Source organism: Oryctolagus cuniculus, chromosome 4 (genome assembly GCF_051225735.1).
Source record: "Oryctolagus cuniculus isolate XC-2025 breed Fujian yellow rabbit chromosome 4, ASM5122573v1, whole genome shotgun sequence".
Classification (NCBI taxonomy): Eukaryota; Metazoa; Chordata; class Mammalia; order Lagomorpha; family Leporidae; genus Oryctolagus; species Oryctolagus cuniculus.
Genome location: NC_142870.1, coordinates 79,626,830 through 79,645,041, shown reverse-complemented (window position 1 = coordinate 79,645,041; position 18,212 = coordinate 79,626,830). Strand labels below are relative to the sequence as shown.

The window sequence follows — 18,212 nt, the reverse complement described above, 5'->3', positions numbered from 1 at the left end:
AGGAGGCAGAAATGCAATCCAGGTCACCCATGTGAGTGGCAGGAACCCAGTGCTTGCGCCATCATGCTGCCTCCCAGGGTCTGTGTTAGCAGGAAGCTTGAGCCAGGAGCCAGAGCCGGGAATAGAACTCGGGCACTCCAACGTGGGATGCAGCATCTTAACACCAGGCTAAACACCTGCTGCCAGTCTTTGCCTTTACTTCTAGTTCACCAGCCTTGAAGGCAGCTACTCACATATCTGGGTTTAGTTTTACCTTCTTGTGTGTGCTTTCCATTGGTCCTCTGTTCTGTTTCCCTTTTTTCCCCTTGCTAGCATCTCATATCAGAGTGCAAGGTCAAGTCTTGGCCACTTCGCTTTCTGATTCAGCTCCCTGTTAATGCTCCTGGGAAGGCAGTGGATGATGGTCCACATACTTGGGCCCCTGCCACCTATGTAGGGGAGTTGGATAGAGTTCTGGCTCTGTGGTGATCATCTGGATGTGAACCAGCAGATGGAAGACCTCTTTCTCTGCCTTTTGGATTTACAGTAGACCCCCTTATCTGTGGAAATATGTCCCAAGCCCACAGTGCATGCCTGAGACAGCAGGCTTCAAACTCCATACACACGATTCTTTTCCTACACATGCGTTAGCTATGAGAATGAAATTTGGGAATTAGACACAGAGATTAATGACGAATAATAAAATAGGATAATTACATAACAATATGTTGTAATAAAGTGGCCTGCATCACTCTTCTTGTACTTTGGGGCCAGGGGTTACTCGACCACAAGCACTGAGATATTGAAATTGCAACAATCTGATAACCAAGACGTCTGTTAAGCTACTATTGGATGGGTAGCATCAACAGTGTGGAAATGCAGGGCAAAGGGATGATTCATGTTCTGAGGGGGGGGGTGGAGCAACAGCATGGGATTTCATCATGCTACTCAGGTAGGTGAGCAACGTAAAACTTATGAATCATTTATTTCTGGAATCTTCCATTTAATATTTGTGGACTGTGATTGTAGATAACTGAAATTGTGGGGAAAAAATCACTGTTAAGGTAAGACTACTGTATGATTTTTTTAAAAAACTCTAATTCTTACCCATTTAGCTCTTCCAACTGCTGGTTCACTTCCCAGATGGCTGCAACAACCAAGGCTGGGCCAAGACTGAAGCCAGGAGCCAGGAGTTTCATCTGGGTCTCTCACAAGGGTGCTGGGGCCCAAGTACTTGGGCTATCTTCTGCTGCTTCCCCAGGTGTATTAGCAGGGAGAGGGTCAGAAGTGGAGCAGCCGGGACACAAACTAACATCCATATGGGATGCTGGCGTTGCAGGCAGTGGCTTAACCTGCTATGCCACAATGCTGGCCCCTCAAAGTTGAATATTAATCAGTACCTGTATTGTCTTCATAAACAATCCAAGAACTTTTCAAATCTGCCTAGTCACTTTTTTAAAATGTTTTTCATCTGTTTGAAAGACACTGCAACAGAGATTTTCCATCAGCCTGCAAATGCCTGAAACAGCCAGGGCTGGGCCAGGCTGAAGGCAGGAGCCAGGAACTCCAGCCTGGTCTCCCACATGGGTGGCATATCCTGCAGTTGTAGCCCATCACCAGCCCTGGTCTCTTCTTTATATGCTGAGAGCATGCTTACACGAACTAAGATAGCTGTGACATTATTAGGCTGTACTAAGGGACCACCACCTGTTGACTGAAATGTCACGTGGCATATGAGCGCAGCTGGAATCGCGCAGTGTATAGCCTTTTCCAGCTGACTTCTTTCCATTAGCCATATGCATTTCCGATGCCTCCATGACTTTCAATGATTTCATAGCTCATTTATCACTGGATAATATTTTACTGTCTGAGAGTTCCACAGTTTACTTATTCATCTATTGATGAGCATTGTGCTTGCTTTTAAGGTTTGGTAACTATGAATAAATCTGCCTTAAACATTCACGTGCTATTTCATTTCTATTTCCTTAAACATTTTACATACGCTTATTTTATATTCTCTACCTGATAACTCTGGTACATGAAGTTCATTGTTGTGGCGGTTTCTGCTCATTAACCCACAGTGGCTCATCTCCCTGTATACTTGGTAATACATGTGTGCATGTGTGCGTGTGTGTGAGTTTATACTTCATTGGTGGTAATCAAAGGGGAGTCCAAGGGCCTACACTTGGACACTTTCCTCCAGAGGACACTTGCAGACCTCTGCCGAAAGCCTGGCGGCACCTGGCCCACTTCAGTGCCCCGCAGAGGGACCTGAGTGTTCATGGGCTCCAGGCTCAGTTTCTCAGCGCCAGCATTGGTGGTAGCATTCGTCCCCAGGGCAATCCTGGTGTTTGCTTCTGTGACCTGATCCTTGTCCTAGCTTCAGTTTGCTGCTCTTTATCACCACCATGAGTCCTCTCCACTAGCCCCTCCCTACTTCTGGCCCCACTTTGGAGATATTCCTTACTTTCCTGCAAGTCAGCAATGATTTGAAAAGCATGCCATTTTTGAAATCTTTGGAGTTTTTGTTTTCTGTGGTTTTTCCTTAATTTCATTTTGAAATGGAATGTGGTGGGCCTGAATAGGCCCATGTTCTAATCCCCAGAATGTTGCTTTTATGGCAAAAGGGGCTATGCAGGGACTGGCGCTGTGGGGCAGTAGGCTAAGCCTCTGCTTGCGGCACCCTTGCCGTGTGTGTCTCAGCTGCTCCTCTTTTGAGCCAGTTCTCTGTTGATGGCCTGGGAAAGCAGCTGAAGATCTGCGTGCAAGACCCGGAAGAAGCTCCTGGCTCCTGGCTTCAGGATTGACTCAGCTCTGGCCATTGCGGCCATTTGGGGAGTGAAGCAGAGGATGGAAGACCTCTCTCCACTGCCTTCCCACACGATTTAGCGGGGACCTGGAATGGAAGCAGTGCAGCAGGCACTTGAACAGCGCGCCAGTGTCACAGGTGGTGGCTTAACCCCAACACTGAGAATTCTGACATGGGGAGATGACCCTGGGTCATCTGAGTAGGCCCAATATAGTCATAAAGGTTGTTATGAGAGAGAGACTGAAAGATCAAGGTCAGAGGCAATAATGCAACAACAGAGGTAGAGATCAGAGTGATGGGGCTGAGAGTCAGGGAATGCAGGCAGCTTCTGGAAGCCAGGAGAGGTAAGAAATAGATGCTCCTGCAGCCTCCAGAAGGAACCGGCCTGGCTGACTCCTTCAGCTTATCCCTGTTAGGAATCATGTTGGACTTATGACCTCCTGGACTTTAAAGAGAATACATTCCTGTTGTTTTAAGCACTGGGTTTGTGCTGATTTGTTACTGGGTCAATAAGAAATTGATACATGGGAGATCTTTCTTTTCAGATAATGCTTTGAACACATAGCTATTTTTTTTTTATTTGACAGGTGGAGTTATAGACAGTGAGAGAGAAACAGAGAGAAAAGTCTTCCTTCCGTTGGTTCACTCCCCTATTGGCTGCTACGGCCAGCACTGCGCTGATCTGAAGCCAGGAGCCAGGTGCTTCCTCCAGGTCTCCCATGCAGGTGCAAGGCTCAAGCAACTTGGGCCATCCTCCACTGCCTTCCTGGGCCACAGCAGAGAGCTGGACTGGAAGAGGAGCAACCGGGACTAGTACCCAGCGCCCCAACCGGGACTAGAACCCCGGGTGCCGGCGCCGCAGGCAGAGGATTAGCTAAGTGAGCCACGGCGCCGGCCTGAACACATAGCTATTTAAGAACCTCCAGGGCTTCCTCATCGTGTCCTAGTCCACATTTAAGTTCCCCAGCGAAGCACTCAAGGCCTATTTATTTGCACTCATTTTTGCCATGACACCCTCCCTAGCCTTCTCCAGACGTGTTTCCTACCTGTCCTTTCCTCTCAGGACGACTTGCCACCTGCTCACATGCTCCATCACTTCCTTTCTAATTATATTCAATGCCTCCCGAAGCCTCTCCCTGCCTTGTGTCCCCTCACACCAAGAACTGGTCTGCGGTCCCCAGAAAGCTCTGTGCGTGCTCCGCCATCCCTAATGTGCTTCATGGCCATGGTGTCTCTCTGAGTGTCACTGCTCTCCCACACCCCACACTAGGCTCTAAGACACGGGGCAGCACAGAGTTCCCAGTCAGCATCTATTTTAATCTGCTGTATTGCTTTTCTGTGGCTGCTGTGACAAATTACCACAAACAAGGTGGCTTACAACAAATGTGTGCCTCCTGATTCTCAGCATCCTGGAACTGGGGCACTGGCGGGGTCTCACTCTCCTGAGGCTCTTGGGAGACTCCTGTCTTCCAGATTGGGGTGACTGCCAGCTTTCCTTGACGTCACTCTAGGCCTCTGTGGCCACACTGCCTCCACCTGGCCAGTGTGTCTCTTCCTCCTCTGTGTGCCTATTTTATTAGAATATATGTGATTGCCCTTAGGGCCCACTTGTATGATCCGACATTGTCCTCTCATCATAAGATCCAAACTTAAATGCTTCTGAAAGATCCTTTTCCCACACATGGTAACATTCGTAGGTTCCAGATATTTGATGCCATTATCTTTTGGGGAATCACCTTTCCACCCACCACACCTGCCCGGCATCCATTCCCTTTTTCTGGTATCAACCCTTTTGTAGTAAAAAGGGGAACCACATCTCCCCCAAACTCAGTGCATGCCCCTCCCCCAACACAGTATTAGACCTGACCAATCAGCATATTTTGCCCCCTTTGACCACAATCATTGGCTCAGCAATGGGCATGTAACTCAAGCCAAATTAATGAGATGAATTTCTAGGACTTCTGTCTGAACAAATAGAAAATATGATTTTTATTCTAAGATTCTTAAACAAAAAGGATATATTCACTCACTATCTGGAAACAATAATGGGCTAATTCTGAGAAAGTTGAAGGAAGAGCAGGTACCAGGCCTCAAGGACTAGAGCCAAGACTCAATGCTCCAGGACCCACACTCCCCACTCACAGCTGGTTTCTTTCCATCAGAGATCTTCCTCCAAGTGGAAGGGATGGTGGTTGCTAGCAGCCTCAGGATGGCACTTTTTCTCTACAACCACTCCATCTCAGCATCTGCTTATCAATGTCACAGAACTCTGAAGCTGTCTACTTGTGTTGGCAGAAGCCCAAGTCTTGAAATAATTACTTTCTTTAGGGAAACCATGATTGATCTAGGCTATAACATGTTGCCAGAGGGTGTGTCAGGCAACAAACAACTAAACAAACCACCATCAACAAGAAAATGCCTCTGTCCTTGTCTTATAAAACTTGTACTTTAATGAGAGAGAGAAATCACACAAATGAATGTATATGAAATTACTGAGGTATGTCATGAGAAAAAGTACATAAAGACCATAGCAGGGAGAATGATTCATTCCAGAAGTTTAGGGAAACTTCCCTTGAGAAAATAACATCAGAATTTAGGTCAGGAGGAGGAAGCGTGGAATGGAGATTGTTCTTGGCAGTGGGAATAGCATGTGCAAAGTCCCTGTGGCAGAATACTGCACTGTTCCCTAGGAGAATTAAGATAAGACCAGCATGGTTGGGGAGAGCATGGTATGGAGTGACACTGAAGAGCAGGGTAGGTGCCCAACCATGCAGATCATCATAAGCCACATTGCATATTTTACACTTGATCTGAAGTGTCATTGGAAGTCACTCAAATGTCTTAAGGTAGTGGGGAGGGAAAGGGTATTAGACATGAACAGAGTTGTATTTGGAGAAGATCACTCTGTATTGTGGAGAAAAGGCTGGAGTTGAGCCTAAGCACTGCAGGAAGATACATTAAGTTTTAAATTGATTTCCAACTGACAGAGATTTATGCATTCCTACTTCCTCCTACTTTCCCATTAAGCAGATTACATTGGAAAAAACACATCTGTTAAATTAATGAAAGAAGCTTTTAGATGAATGGTTGTTTTGCAAATGGATCATTTCTTTATTTCTTTTTCAAAAACTATCCCCCTCCCTCCATCATAGTCTGCAATTTGGGTCTACTAACTTGCTCTATAAAGAAATCAGGAAAATAAGGCATCAGGATCTGTACAAAATCTGCGAAGGCAGGAAAGAATGAAGTCATATCATTGTTTAGTTCCTCTCTCCAACCCTCACAGTGGCTCTCAAATTCAGATCGGTAGCCCACACTTCTCTGAACCTCAGCTTCTCCACTTAGATGACTCATTTTGGAGGGTAAATCCTGACACCAGCCTTCTTCTACAACTCGGCTCTTTTTTTTTTTTTTAAGATTTATTTATTTATTTGAAAGTCAGTTACAGAGAGAGAGGCAGAGAGAGATCTTCTATGGCTGATGGGTGCAATGGACAGCATTGGGCCAAGCGGAAGCCAGGACCCAGGAACTTCTTCCACGTGAGTGCAGGGGCCCAAGTACTTCGGCCACCTTCCATTGCTTTCCCCAGGGAAAGCAGGGAACTGGATCAGAGTGCAGCTGCCAGGACACAAACTGGGCACCCATATGGGACATCAGCATCACAGGCAGTGGCTTTACTGGCTATGCCACAATGTGTGTCCCATACAACTCGGGTGTTCCAAGTTGTAACAATGCCTCTTTTACCTCACCGTGTCCACCTACTATACCAACAAGTCCTATGAGTTTGCAACCACTCTGGCCCAAACTATCACATGGCCTGTATTACCATATTAATTTCCTGATAGAACTTCTCACCAACTAATAAGTATTTATTTTCATCTAGCTCTAATTTCCGGGAGACCAAGAGAGCCCTTGTCTTTCATTTAGTGCCTGGACCCCAGGGTAACCTTGCAGACGCCTCCACAAGTACTTGTTGTAATGAATACTTGGTATTTTTATACTGCTACATACACAGTAATTCGTTTCAGGATGCCTAGATGTGTGAAAATTGATGGTGAGGGCCTTTTACAAATGAATCCCCTAAAACAATGGATGGGAAGTGGGGTTAGCCATCTCCGCAGTTGCTCCAGGTCCCTTCCAAGCCAGGTTTTCTACCTAAGCCAACAGTCTTCCATCTTTGGCCACTGAGGGTATAAAGCTACTCCTTCCCCCATACTGCACTGCATCCTGCCTGGCTGGCACATCCCTCACAGGCGAGCCTACACGGAGCCGGCACCAGAACACCACCAGCCCTCGTGGTCCAGCACTGGACCCTAGGCCATATGGGCTTCGCCACTACACAGCACTCGTGACAAAATCAAAACGCTGGGAAGAAACTTTCGGGGACTGGATCTGCAACCTGGCTACGAGTTAAAGAGCAGGGTGTGCCCTACTAAAGGGTCCTTGCTGGTCCCTAGGGTTGGTGGGACGTGAAGATGGCGTCATCGCCCAGATCCAAAATGGCAGGATGCTCGGGATGAAGACAGGGCCCTCGGGCGAAGCGAAGACAAGCGCGAGAGAAAGCGTAATTGTTTTGCTCCAACACTAAGGGGGCGGCTGTAAAAAGAACCGATAGCCGCATTGACCTAATCAAAGATGGCGCCAGAGCTCACTACCGGGAGCGCGCAGGAAGCAGGGCAGACCCTGATCCAAGATGGCGGCGCCGATCGAGGCGAGCCGAGGGGTTGGCGCGCCAGGAGCGTCCGTGCCCTCATTCAAGATGGCGGCCGCCGTGGGCGCTGTCCCCGGCTCCGCCCCGCCGCCCCGATCCCGCCTCTCTCTCGTCCCTCTCTCCGCCCCCTCGCCTTCCTGAGTCCGGCCCGGGGTGCTCACGCACGGAGAGCGGGCTTCAGGCACTGGACATGGCGGCGGCGGCGGCCACTGCGGCGACCAAGGGGAATGGGGGAGGCGGCGGTCGGACCGGGGCCGGCGAAGCCAGCGGCCCTCGGAAGAAGAAGGGCCCAGGGCCTCTGGCCACGGCGTACTTGGTCATCTACAATGTGGTGATGACGGCGGGGTGAGGCTGGGGCGCGGGGAGGCGGGGAGGCGGGGAGCGAGCCCGGCCGGGGAGGGAGCGGCGCGGCCCGCCGCGCTCAGTGCCGCGGCGGCGGTCGGTGTCCGGGAGCCCGCGCGCCAGATCGGCCCCGGTGCCGACCCGCGAGCTCCCTCCTGCGCGGGGCGCGAGCCAGGTCCCCCAGCACCGGGTACGGGGAGAGGCGGGCGCCGGCTCGGGAGGGCCTCGGAGGACCGGTGGGCTGGTCGGTCACAGGTGCAGCAGGTCTGGGGGCGGTGAGCCGGGCCACGCCGCAGCGCAGCTCCCGTTCCGCCGCGCACGTTGCATCCGAGGGGAGGGCAGGGAGCTGTGGCCGCAGAGCCACCATTCCTGTAAGTCCAGCCTGAGCTTAGCGCCGAAAGGGAATGGGAAAGCGTTCAAAGTTTTTGACCAGTGACAGGAGTGCAGCGGTGCTCGAGATGAAGCCAGACTTCGCAGGAGGGAGTGAGGTTGGGGTGGAAAGCAGAGGTACCAGAGAGGGGGGAGTGGACGCTCAGGCCCCCTCATTTCAGCCCAGCCCTCATCACAGCAGATGTTTCGTTCTGGTTCTGACACTGGCCAGCCGAGCGTCTGTGGGTTGGTCGGTCGCCTTCTTCCACCTGACCTCCCTCGTTCTATAAAACCAAAGAGTTGGGGTGAGTGATCTTCAGGGTCCTCCCACTCCGCCTTTTCTGTGGGTTTGGCGAGGATCGCAGGATCAGACCATTGTCATGTATTTTGAAATTGTGTTCACTGGTTAGAAAAAAATTTCCCAACATCTTATTATAAAAAAAAAATCTCAGACCAAAAAGTTGGTTAAAGAACCTTAGTGGATGTCCTGCTGCTGTTTTTAAGAGTAGGTAATGAATGCATGGGCAGGATGAGCGGGAGGCTTCCTGTCCTGTGTAACCCTAAGCGGCTGAGCCCTGCACACCTGTGAATACTCTACACTCCCCTCCTTTTTCTAAACACAAATGCTAATGCCCACTGACAGCTCAGCACCTTGCTTTGTTTCATGAAAAAAAATCTAGCTAACTAGCTGGCTAGTTGTCTGTCTCCTTGGAGGACCACGGTCTTATTGCTAGTATTAGAAATGGTGGGTGTTGGGGCCCGGTGCTGTGGCGCAGTGGGTTAAGCCTCCACCTGGGAAGCAGCCATCCCATTCTGTATGGGCGTGGGCTGCTCCACTTCCCATCCAGCGCCTTGCTAATGTGCCTGGGAAAGCAGCAGAAGGTGGCCCAAGTGCTTGGACTCCTGCACCCACTTGCGAGACCTGGAAGGAGTTCTGGTTCCTGGCTTGGGCCTGGCGCAGCCCTGGCTGTTTTGGCCATTTGGGGAGTGAGCAAGCGAATGGAAGATCTGTCTCTGCTCCTCTCTATGTAACCCTGCCTTTCAAATAAATACAAAGTAAATCTTTAAAAAAAGAAATGGTAGGTGTTGAAACCTAGACTCCGAGAAGTGTGTCTTGCTTGAGCTCATAGCAGCTGTTAGTAAAAGTTCTGGAACAATAAAGAGCTATTAGTTACAAGTTTTCTTTCACATAGAATGGCCACACAGATGATTTTTAAAAGAACATTCTGGAATCTGTGTTTATACATAACATTCTTATTTTCTTAGCAAAAGCATTGGAAAGAGCATTACACTGAGGAGGGATTTGAAGATATACTGGGGAAGAAGAAAAGAAGCCTTTATTTGTGGGCAGGGAACCTGGAGCCTGGGGCGGAGGGTAGGGCGTTGTGTTTAAACCAGGTCGAGAAACAGACTTCGAAAGTAGAGTGATGCTCTGACTTCGGATAGATCAGAGCAGTAACTGATTGCTGTTAACGCTGACCACTTACACCAGTAAGGATTTCATTTCTTTTACAAGCTCACGTTTGTGCTTGTGTGATAGTTTCTAGGAAGGATCTAGACCACATCCCATTGCTGTCCCACTGCCTGGCTGGCCTTGCACCCTGCAGGCAACGTGTGAGTGCCTCGCGGGCATACCGTCATACTAAAGGTCCTGTGGCTTCAGTAGGGAACTGAGCACATTCACAATCCCAGACCAGTACTGGAAAGGACAGTGGGACAGTGTGGCGTTCACAGCTGCATGCCAAGTGGCCACCTGTTTTGTGTTTCCCTACTCAATAAGACCGTCGATCTGCTTTTCTTTTCTGAGATGATTTTGGAGCATTCTTGTAGAAATCTTTATTCTTTAAAAAAGCCCAGAACCTTTTATCCTTACTTCATTTGCAATTTTAAAAGGATTGATTTTTAGATATGGATATGTTCCAGTGAGACACTTACAAAAGAGTTTTGAAACGTCTTCACTGTATTAGTGTTGAGACCCTTTAACCGCATAGGCAGTTAGAATTCCTTTTCTCTTGTTAGACTTTCCGGCGCCTAGCTTTAGCTGCACACAGGCGATTTTAACGTATTCCCTTCATGTTGGCTGTGTTCTCTACAGACCAAGTTGCCAAAAAGCCAAGCTCCAGCTGGGGGAGGCGGAGTGCTGCTGGCACCAGGGCACTTCCGTGTTTCCCACTTGGTGTCGGAGAGCTACAGGCCAGAAGTGCGGGACCCTGACGGCTGAGGTCCTCTTCAGCACCACCTGCCATTGCCCTTTCTTCATGTTACCTTAAATTCTGTGTATCATTTTTCGTCCCTGATTATGTTTTTCTCGTTTATCAGGTGGCTGGTTATAGCGGTTGGTCTGGTCCGAGCGTACCTGGCTAAGGGGAGCTACCACAGCCTTTATTACTCCATTGAAAAGCCTTTGAAATTCTTCCAAACTGGAGCCTTATTGGAGGTAGGTCCTGAGACTTGTTATTGTTGCTGATTCAATTGTCATAAGGTAAACAACGTGCTACTAAATTATATGGAAGTAGCCATAGCTCTGTTGGATTGGCTTTAAATTTTAATTTTTGTCTCATAGCATATTATAATGACTTTTTTAAAATTTCCAATTAAGGGAAAATTCCATTTGTGTTACTTGGAATATATTTCAGATTCAACTTTTATTGGAAAACAAATGAAGCAAGGCTATAGTGGAATTTAAAAACATTCTAGGGCTGTCCTAGGGAAGTGTTGGTAAACGCAGATCCCCGAGGGGCTACCCAGTGGAGGAAGCACAGCTGATAGCTGTAGGACAGTAGGAGTGAGACGTGGGCATCCAAATTATAAAAAAGAATTTGTTTCAACAAGTTCTGTGATTTTCCTTATTAAGGGCAATGTATATCTGGTTCTCTCTCCTGGGGTAAGTATAGGGCAGAAACCCAATTCATATGATTTTATGCAAAAGAGGCACACACTCGCTTTGTGGTTGATAAAGATACAGGATGAATTTACAGTGTCCGAGAAGCAGCAAAAGAATGAGAACCCGGGGTTTGATATTGCCACACTCAAACCATGCAGCTCTCCTGCTTCCCTCTGAATGCTGGCCTTGGGCTCTGCTGCCGCAAAGGGCTTTCTCCCTGGGGCAGGAAGCAGGTGCCAAGTCTGTGTCCCTCAGCCCCTAGTGTCACAGGCAGTTCCAGGGAAGGGTTCAGGTTGGCCCTACTTAGACTCTTGCTGATGATGCGAGGTACCTAGTTGCTGAGGCGTGGGGCGCATGTCCCTCTTCTGGCCAGGAGACTCTAGGAGGGGAGGGGTGGCAGTTTGGGGCACCCCTGGCGCCGTGGGGTGGTGATCCTCAGGGTGCAGGAGGGGCTGGGCTGCAGTTTCCCTCCACTTGGCCCTCCCTCATGTTTATACCTCAGGCGCAACTTTTAGAGCCTGAACTATGGAGTCATTGTTAACAAACTGTTTACCTCCATTAAGTAAGATACGACGCCACTACTGCGCACCTTCACTTTCAAAAGCAAAAAGGTATAGTTTGGGGTTTTTTGTTTTCTCTTAGAATGCAGAGGGATTTTCGTGCTGTCGGTCGGCATTTAGGAGGTGGCGTGATGACACCCACTTCCAGCTCAGACTCCGAGTACCCTCATTGCGAGTGTGCTGTTTCTAATCAGCTTACTCTGTGAAGCCACCTTCAGTAGGTTAAAGTTGATGTGCAAAGTCTCCTCCTGACCTAACAGTCTGAGTCTAAGAAATGGCAGCAAATCCTGGTGGAGCCATTTGTTAATCTCAGAGCTTGGCTTTCTTTAGTGGGGGCAGGGTGACTGCTAGCACCTGGTGTCTCAGCGCCTTGGCCGACACAGTTGCCTCGAGCTGCAGAGGAGCCGCTTGGGTCAGACCCTCAGAAGCTGCACAATATTTGTGCCCAGTGGGAACACTTCCATGATTTAAAGGAGATTCTGTCTTTTTACTTTTTAAAAGATTTATTTATTTTTTATTTGAATGGCAGAGATACAGAGAGAAGGAGAGAGAAAGAGAGAGAGAGAGATCATCACTGGTTCACTCCCAAATAGCTGCAATGGCCAGAGCTGGGCTGATCCAAAGCCAGGAGCTTCTTCCAGGACTCCCACATGGGTGCAGGGCCCCAAGCACTTGGGCCATCTTCCACTGCTTTCCCAGGCCATTAGCAGGGAGCTGCATTGGAAGTATAGCACCTGGGACTCGAACCAGTACTCATATGGGATGTCAGCGCCACAGGTGGAGGCCTAGCCTACTAGGCCACAGAACTGGCTTTTTATAAAGTACTCCACCAGCACTGCAGGTGGAGGCTTAACCCACTGTGCCACAGCACCAGCCCCAGGAGACTCTATCCTTTTATGACTTTGTAATGTTGGAAGTATGATTTAAAAAAAAATTAAGTACATCTCAAGGAAGGTAGGGGCATTAAACAGTGGGAGACAAAATCCATTCAGGAAGCAAGTCTTAGACTTTGAGAGATTATACTGTTTTTCCCTATCGGATTTTTAATAGGGATTTAAGAAACTATTTTTGGATTTTTGGTTTTATCTCATCCCTACTAAGAAGCAATTAGGTGACAAATCCTGGATTTGATTTTGGGAAGAGAGCTGTGTATAAGGAAGCGAAGACTCCAGACCCATGCAGGGAATGAGCACAACATGGGTCCATGGCAGCAGGAATCCCTCAGACCGCGGTAGTGCAAGGTTGCTGAAACTGCTTCCTGTGCAGCAGGTCAAGGAGTCTGTCCCCTGCCCACCCCAGCCCCCCAGTGTACATCGGGTCAGAATTAGATACTTGTGGTGGTGTGAATGGATGGTGCCTGGCAGTATATCCTGTTTACAGGAGGAGAAAATGAAGGCAGGGCATCAGCTACAGAATTTGCTTAAAAAGAAAGTAGAAATCACTCATATCAAACTTCACATCTTCTTAGGAAAACATAACACTTTGCTTTATAAACGACTGAGAAAGTCTTAAGCAAATGCAAATGGACATGTAGTAGTATAAAACAAGAAGATGCCTACTGTCTGAGGAGACGAAATGAGTTTTTGCAAAATGTGTATGGGTACAAAGATATGTTGAGTTGATGATAAGATCACATGGCTTTTTTTTTTTTAAGATTTTATTTATTTGAGAGGCAGAGTTACAGAGAGAGAGAGAGAGAGAGGCAGAGGGAAAGATCTTCCATCTGCTCGTTCACTCCTCAAATGGCTGTAACAGCTGGAGCTGGGCTTATCAGGAGGCAGGAGCTTTTTCTGGGTCTTCCACCTGGGTGCAGGGGCCCAAGCACTTGGGCCATCTTCTACTGCTTTCCCAGGCTATAGCAGAGAGCTGGATCGGAAGTAGAGCAGCTGGGACTCGAACCAGCACCCATATGGGATGTCGGCGCCACAGGTGGAGGCCTAGCCTATTAGGCCACAGCACTAGCTTTTTATAAAATGGTCATAATTCCTGGTATTTTTTTCTCTGCATATTCATCCAAGAATGTGTTGAGTATTTTTGATAGTTAATTTTCCAAGTTATCCCACAGGTAATATTTTAAATAAGTATAGAGGTACTTCAAAATGTTCTGGCTTTCAGTTTTGTTTTACCAAACAAACTTAGCTTAAATTCCATTTTCCATGAACTTTTTGAAGTTCCCACATACATATTTGGCTAACGATGGGTGCTGTGGAGGTTGAGCCATTGCTGACAGGGAGTGGGAGAGCTCCCTGGCTGGATGATTACATTAGAGCTGTTGACCAGAGATGGCAGAAGCCTCAACTAACTTACCCATCAAGAAGGCTGTAAAGAAGCATATAGGACTTCCCGTGGAGTACAGGAATGGCCTTGAACCTGGACTGGAGGACCACAGGGGGCTCAGGAGTTCTGGCTCCATCTCTCATCTCTGCTCTCTGCTACTTTCTCCTGGAAGCTAGTTTTCTCAGTTTCTTAGTGCACTGGGCAGATAATAATGGTCAAAGTCCTGACTGTCACTCCTGCAAGTAAGAGAACAGGTGGTTGGAAACAAGGTCTTACTCCCTGTCCCACGTCCACAGTGAGGAGCCCTGCTGGTCCAGCTAAAGGCAGGTGCTCCTTCCTGAATCAAGTTCAGGTAGGCGGGAGCAAGGGCACGGTAACTGTGTAAGGGCTTGGAGAGCAGGGGCAGTTCTAGAAAGAGGGGCCCAAGATGGGAAGCCCAAGAAGTGTTTACTAAAGTACTCACAAGATGCAATACAATGAGGATTGTAATATGCGGGGTGATTTGTGAACTGACAAAAAAGTACAATGCTAGTAGGCAGTGTTGTGATCTGTAAATAATGTATGGTATCTTGAGTTGAATCTTGTGCAGTCCTGAGAGTTGACGTAGGTGGCCAAAATAGATTTTAAAACAAGTGTGCCATTCATGGATGAATAATACATGGTAGGCCCCATAGCGGAAAAGTGAATGAATTGCTGGTACATGTTCTGCTTGAATGAACCTTGGAAGCATGCTAAGTAAGAGTAGGCAGACCCAGGAAGTCACAAATGGACTGATTCCATTCACGTGAGGTATCGAGGAGAGACGAGCCCATGGAGGCGGAGTAAGCAGGTCACTTGTTAGCAGGGACTTGGAAGGAAACATGTGACTGCACATGGTCACACCATTTCTTTTTTTTAATAATTAATGATTTTTTTAAAAAAAGATTTATTTATTATTTGAAAGGCAAAGTTACAGAGAAGCAGAGGCAGAGGGAGAGAGAGGTCTTCCACCCGCTAGTTCACTCCTCAAATGGCTACAATCGCCCAAGTTGGGCCAGTCTGAAGCCAGGAACCAGGAGCTTCTTCCTGGTCTCCTACGTGGGTGCAGGGGCCCAAGGACTTGGGCCGTCTTCTACTGCTTTCCCAGGCCACAGCAGAGAGCTGGATCGGAAGTAGAGCAGCTGGGACTTGAGCCAGCGCCCATATGGGATGCTGGCACTGCAGGCGGCGGCTTTACCCCTACACCACAGTGCTGGCCCCATACTACTTCTTTTCAAGGTGAGGAAAATGCTCTGGAAATTCATAGTGGTGATAGCCGTACAGCCTTGTTAGCATACTACAAACCGCTGAATGGTGTATTTTAAAAGGGTGAATTTCACAATTTATGAATTATCTTTTTTTCTTTAAAGTGCCATTCATCTTTTTTTTTTTTTTTTTTTTGACAGGCAGAGTGGACAGTGAGAGAGAGAGACAGAGAGAGAAAGGTCTTCCTTTGCCGTTGGTTCACCCTCCAATGGCCGCCGCTGCAGCCGGCGCACCGTGCTGATCCGATGGCAGGAGCCAGGATCCAGGTGCTTTTCCTGGTCTCCCATGGGGTGCAGGGCCCAAGCACCTGGGCCATCCTCCACTGCACTCCCTGGCCATAGCAGAGAGCTGGCCTGGAAGAGGGGCAACCGGGACAGAATCCGGCGCCCCGACCGGGACTAGAACCCGGTGTGCCGGCGCCGCAAGGTGGAGGATTAGCCTATTGAGCCACGGCGCCGGCAACCATTCATCTTTATTGATCTGTGGAGACATTTTAATTTCTTTACTCTTTCCATTCTTTTTGGAGGGACCCATGATATTCATTGATGAGGCAGACTGTCTTTCCAGCTTTGTTGAATAAAGATTTACAATTAGGAGGTTGATGCTACGTGGCAGTTAAAATCATTTCTGAGCGAATTTGCATTTTAAAGTTATCTTTAGTTAACCTAAGACCGCAGTTAGAGCAAAGACGCTTCCACGTGCCCAGGAGTGGCTTTGCCTCTGATGGACAGTGAGGGTCCGGACGGGTTGAGGTTTGTTTTGCGAAGACATTTGCTGCTGGGACAGAAACAGACCATCTTCAGCCTGTGTGCATCACTGCACCTCCCTGAACTGTCTCTGCTTCTGGGAATGCCCTAGGCACCACCACGCCTCCCATTCTCTGCAAGATCCTCCTCCTCCTGACAGCCCCTTATCTATAAAACAGAAACACCCAGTGTCTTTTCTCATCTCCCCCTAGAGCAGATGTAGGGCTGGGTCTGAAGTGGCAGAACTGGTTCTGGAGGGTGGTGAGGCAGAGCAGAGGAGCAGAGAGCCTTTGCCATGTCTTCTAGCCTCACCACCCCTTTCTCAGCCCATCTCTGTATTCTGATATCTGTCTCTTCCTCTTTTTTTTTTTTTTTTTTTTTTTTTAAGATTTATTTGGAAGAGTAACAGAGAAAGGGGAAGAGACAGAGAGAGAAATAGATCTTCCATTGGCTGGTTCACTGTCCAAATGCCTGCAATGGACAGACTGAAGCCAGGAGCCTGGAGCTTCATCCAGGCCTCCCACATGGGTGGCAGGGGCCCAAGCACTTGGGCTATCTTCTGCTGCTTTCCTAGGCACATTAGCAGGGGGCTGGATTGGAAGCAGGGCAGATGGGACTCAAACCCACCCCCAGATACAGGACATCTGTGTTGCAGGCGTTGGCTGAACTCACTGCACAACGCCTGCCCCTCTGGTCTGAGTCTTCCTGCCTCACCTCCTAACTCTTTCCATCATGTAAGGAAACAGTCAGGAACCTGATTTTGGATTTTTCTCTGAGATACAGCAGGACCTCGAGAGCTTGCAGCGCCGTTAAGGAGGAGAGGGCCCTGTGTTTTCTCCCTGCCGGCTTTTTGTTATGGCTCAAATACTGTGGGGGCCGGAGGGCGGGGCTCCATGGAGATGCTCAGTGGATAGGCTGTGCTGTTGTTGCTAACAGCACATTCTAGGTTGAGTTTGCTTCTGTGAACTGCTCTGGGCAGGTAACCATCTGTAATGTTTCCCTGCCTTGTGGAAACATGGCCATTTCCTAGTAATACTTAGGCCTTAAAAAACAACTTTTGAAATACAAGCTAGGTGGACTTTGTAGCCTGCCTTTGTTCTGAAGATCCATTCTGAGAAAGCAGATCTCTAAGAGAGATCTCTGAGAAGCCTGCAGGGTGGAGATACTGAACCCAAACTAGAGTAACAAGAAATCCCAGAAAAACCAGTTTCAAACGCCATGTGAAAACAAGAAGTGGGGAAAGAACTGGGTATAATTCATCAGTGTCACAATGTTAGAAAGGAAGACAGAGTGTGTAGGAAACAGGAACCCACTCGCACAGACATCACCTCCTGGCAACTCGGGCGAATAGGAGCAAAGATGTGTGGTGTTCAGTGAGGTGAAAGGAGCTAATGACCGGACAAGAGTGTGCTGAGATTTTAAGCAAACTAAAAATATAGATGGCGCCAGCGCAGGGCAGAAAGGAGGCCACAGTGCAGACAAAGAGGTGAACCTGAAGATTTGAGACAGGCAGAAGTGCCCAGTCCCAGTCTCACATGCAATAGCTTGTAGTGCAGAAGCCACTGAGAGATGTTCAGAGCTCATCCTCTGAAATGTAAAAGAATGTCCAAAGTATGAAACACCAAGCACATCCGAGGGCCATGTGTTACTAGACTAGGTGCGTGACGAGCCAAACAGCTGAAAGGAATCGATAGAGGTATAGTGACACCAGTGTATCTAGAAATCCTATTGAGAGTATACATGCTGGAAAAGGTTGGAAGGCATAACTCTTAAAGAAGCAGAGAGAAAAAGTGTAGCAAACTTTTCTGAACTGAAAGCCTGCCTCCAGGTGGCTGAGCGTGTGGAGTTCCATAGAGGAGCTCCTTGCCAAGAAGAAACTTCCTCCTCTTCCTGGGCATCTGTCTACTTGCGAAGTTTTTAAACTTAAACAAAGAAACAATTTCCAGCAGAAAAGAGATTTTAAAAAAAATTATAGAGGAGACGAATTGCGGCCTTAGACTTTGAGGGAAAAAAAGCCCACCAGAAGCTGGGTGGGGAGGCACTGGGCTCCTAGGTAACGGACACGCAGTTTCTGGAGGTGGAGACATTTTGGAACCTCTTGCAAAAAGTCACGGAGCTTGCGGCCAGCGCTGTGGCACAGTGGGTTAAGCTACTGCTTGAGCTGCCTGCATCCTGTATTAAAGTCGCGGCTGCTCTGCTTCTGATCCAGCTCCCTGCTAACATGCCTGGGAAAGCCATGGAAGATGGCCCA

At 48.4% G+C, this 18,212-nt stretch overlaps 1 protein-coding gene across 3 annotated transcripts in view; it reads left to right on the top strand.

Moving 5' to 3' along the window:
- Positions 1 to 7,545: 7,545 nt before the first annotated feature.
- Positions 7,546 to 18,212, top strand: part of HACD2 (3-hydroxyacyl-CoA dehydratase 2) — a 99,576-nt gene continuing 88,909 nt past the window's right edge. For 2 of the 3 annotated variants that reach the window (XR_016233142.1, XM_002716611.6), the window contains exons 1-2: positions 7,546 to 7,844; positions 10,530 to 10,647. Coding sequence is in view for 1 of the 3 variants with exons in the window: in XM_002716611.6 (XP_002716657.1) it covers positions 7,690 to 7,844; positions 10,530 to 10,647 (273 nt within the window). In the remaining 2 variants the exon portion in view is untranslated. Of the gene's footprint in view, positions 7,845 to 8,099; positions 8,213 to 10,529; positions 10,648 to 18,212 lie in introns of those variants that run through there. The other variant, XM_089331819.1, reaches the window with a different exon arrangement.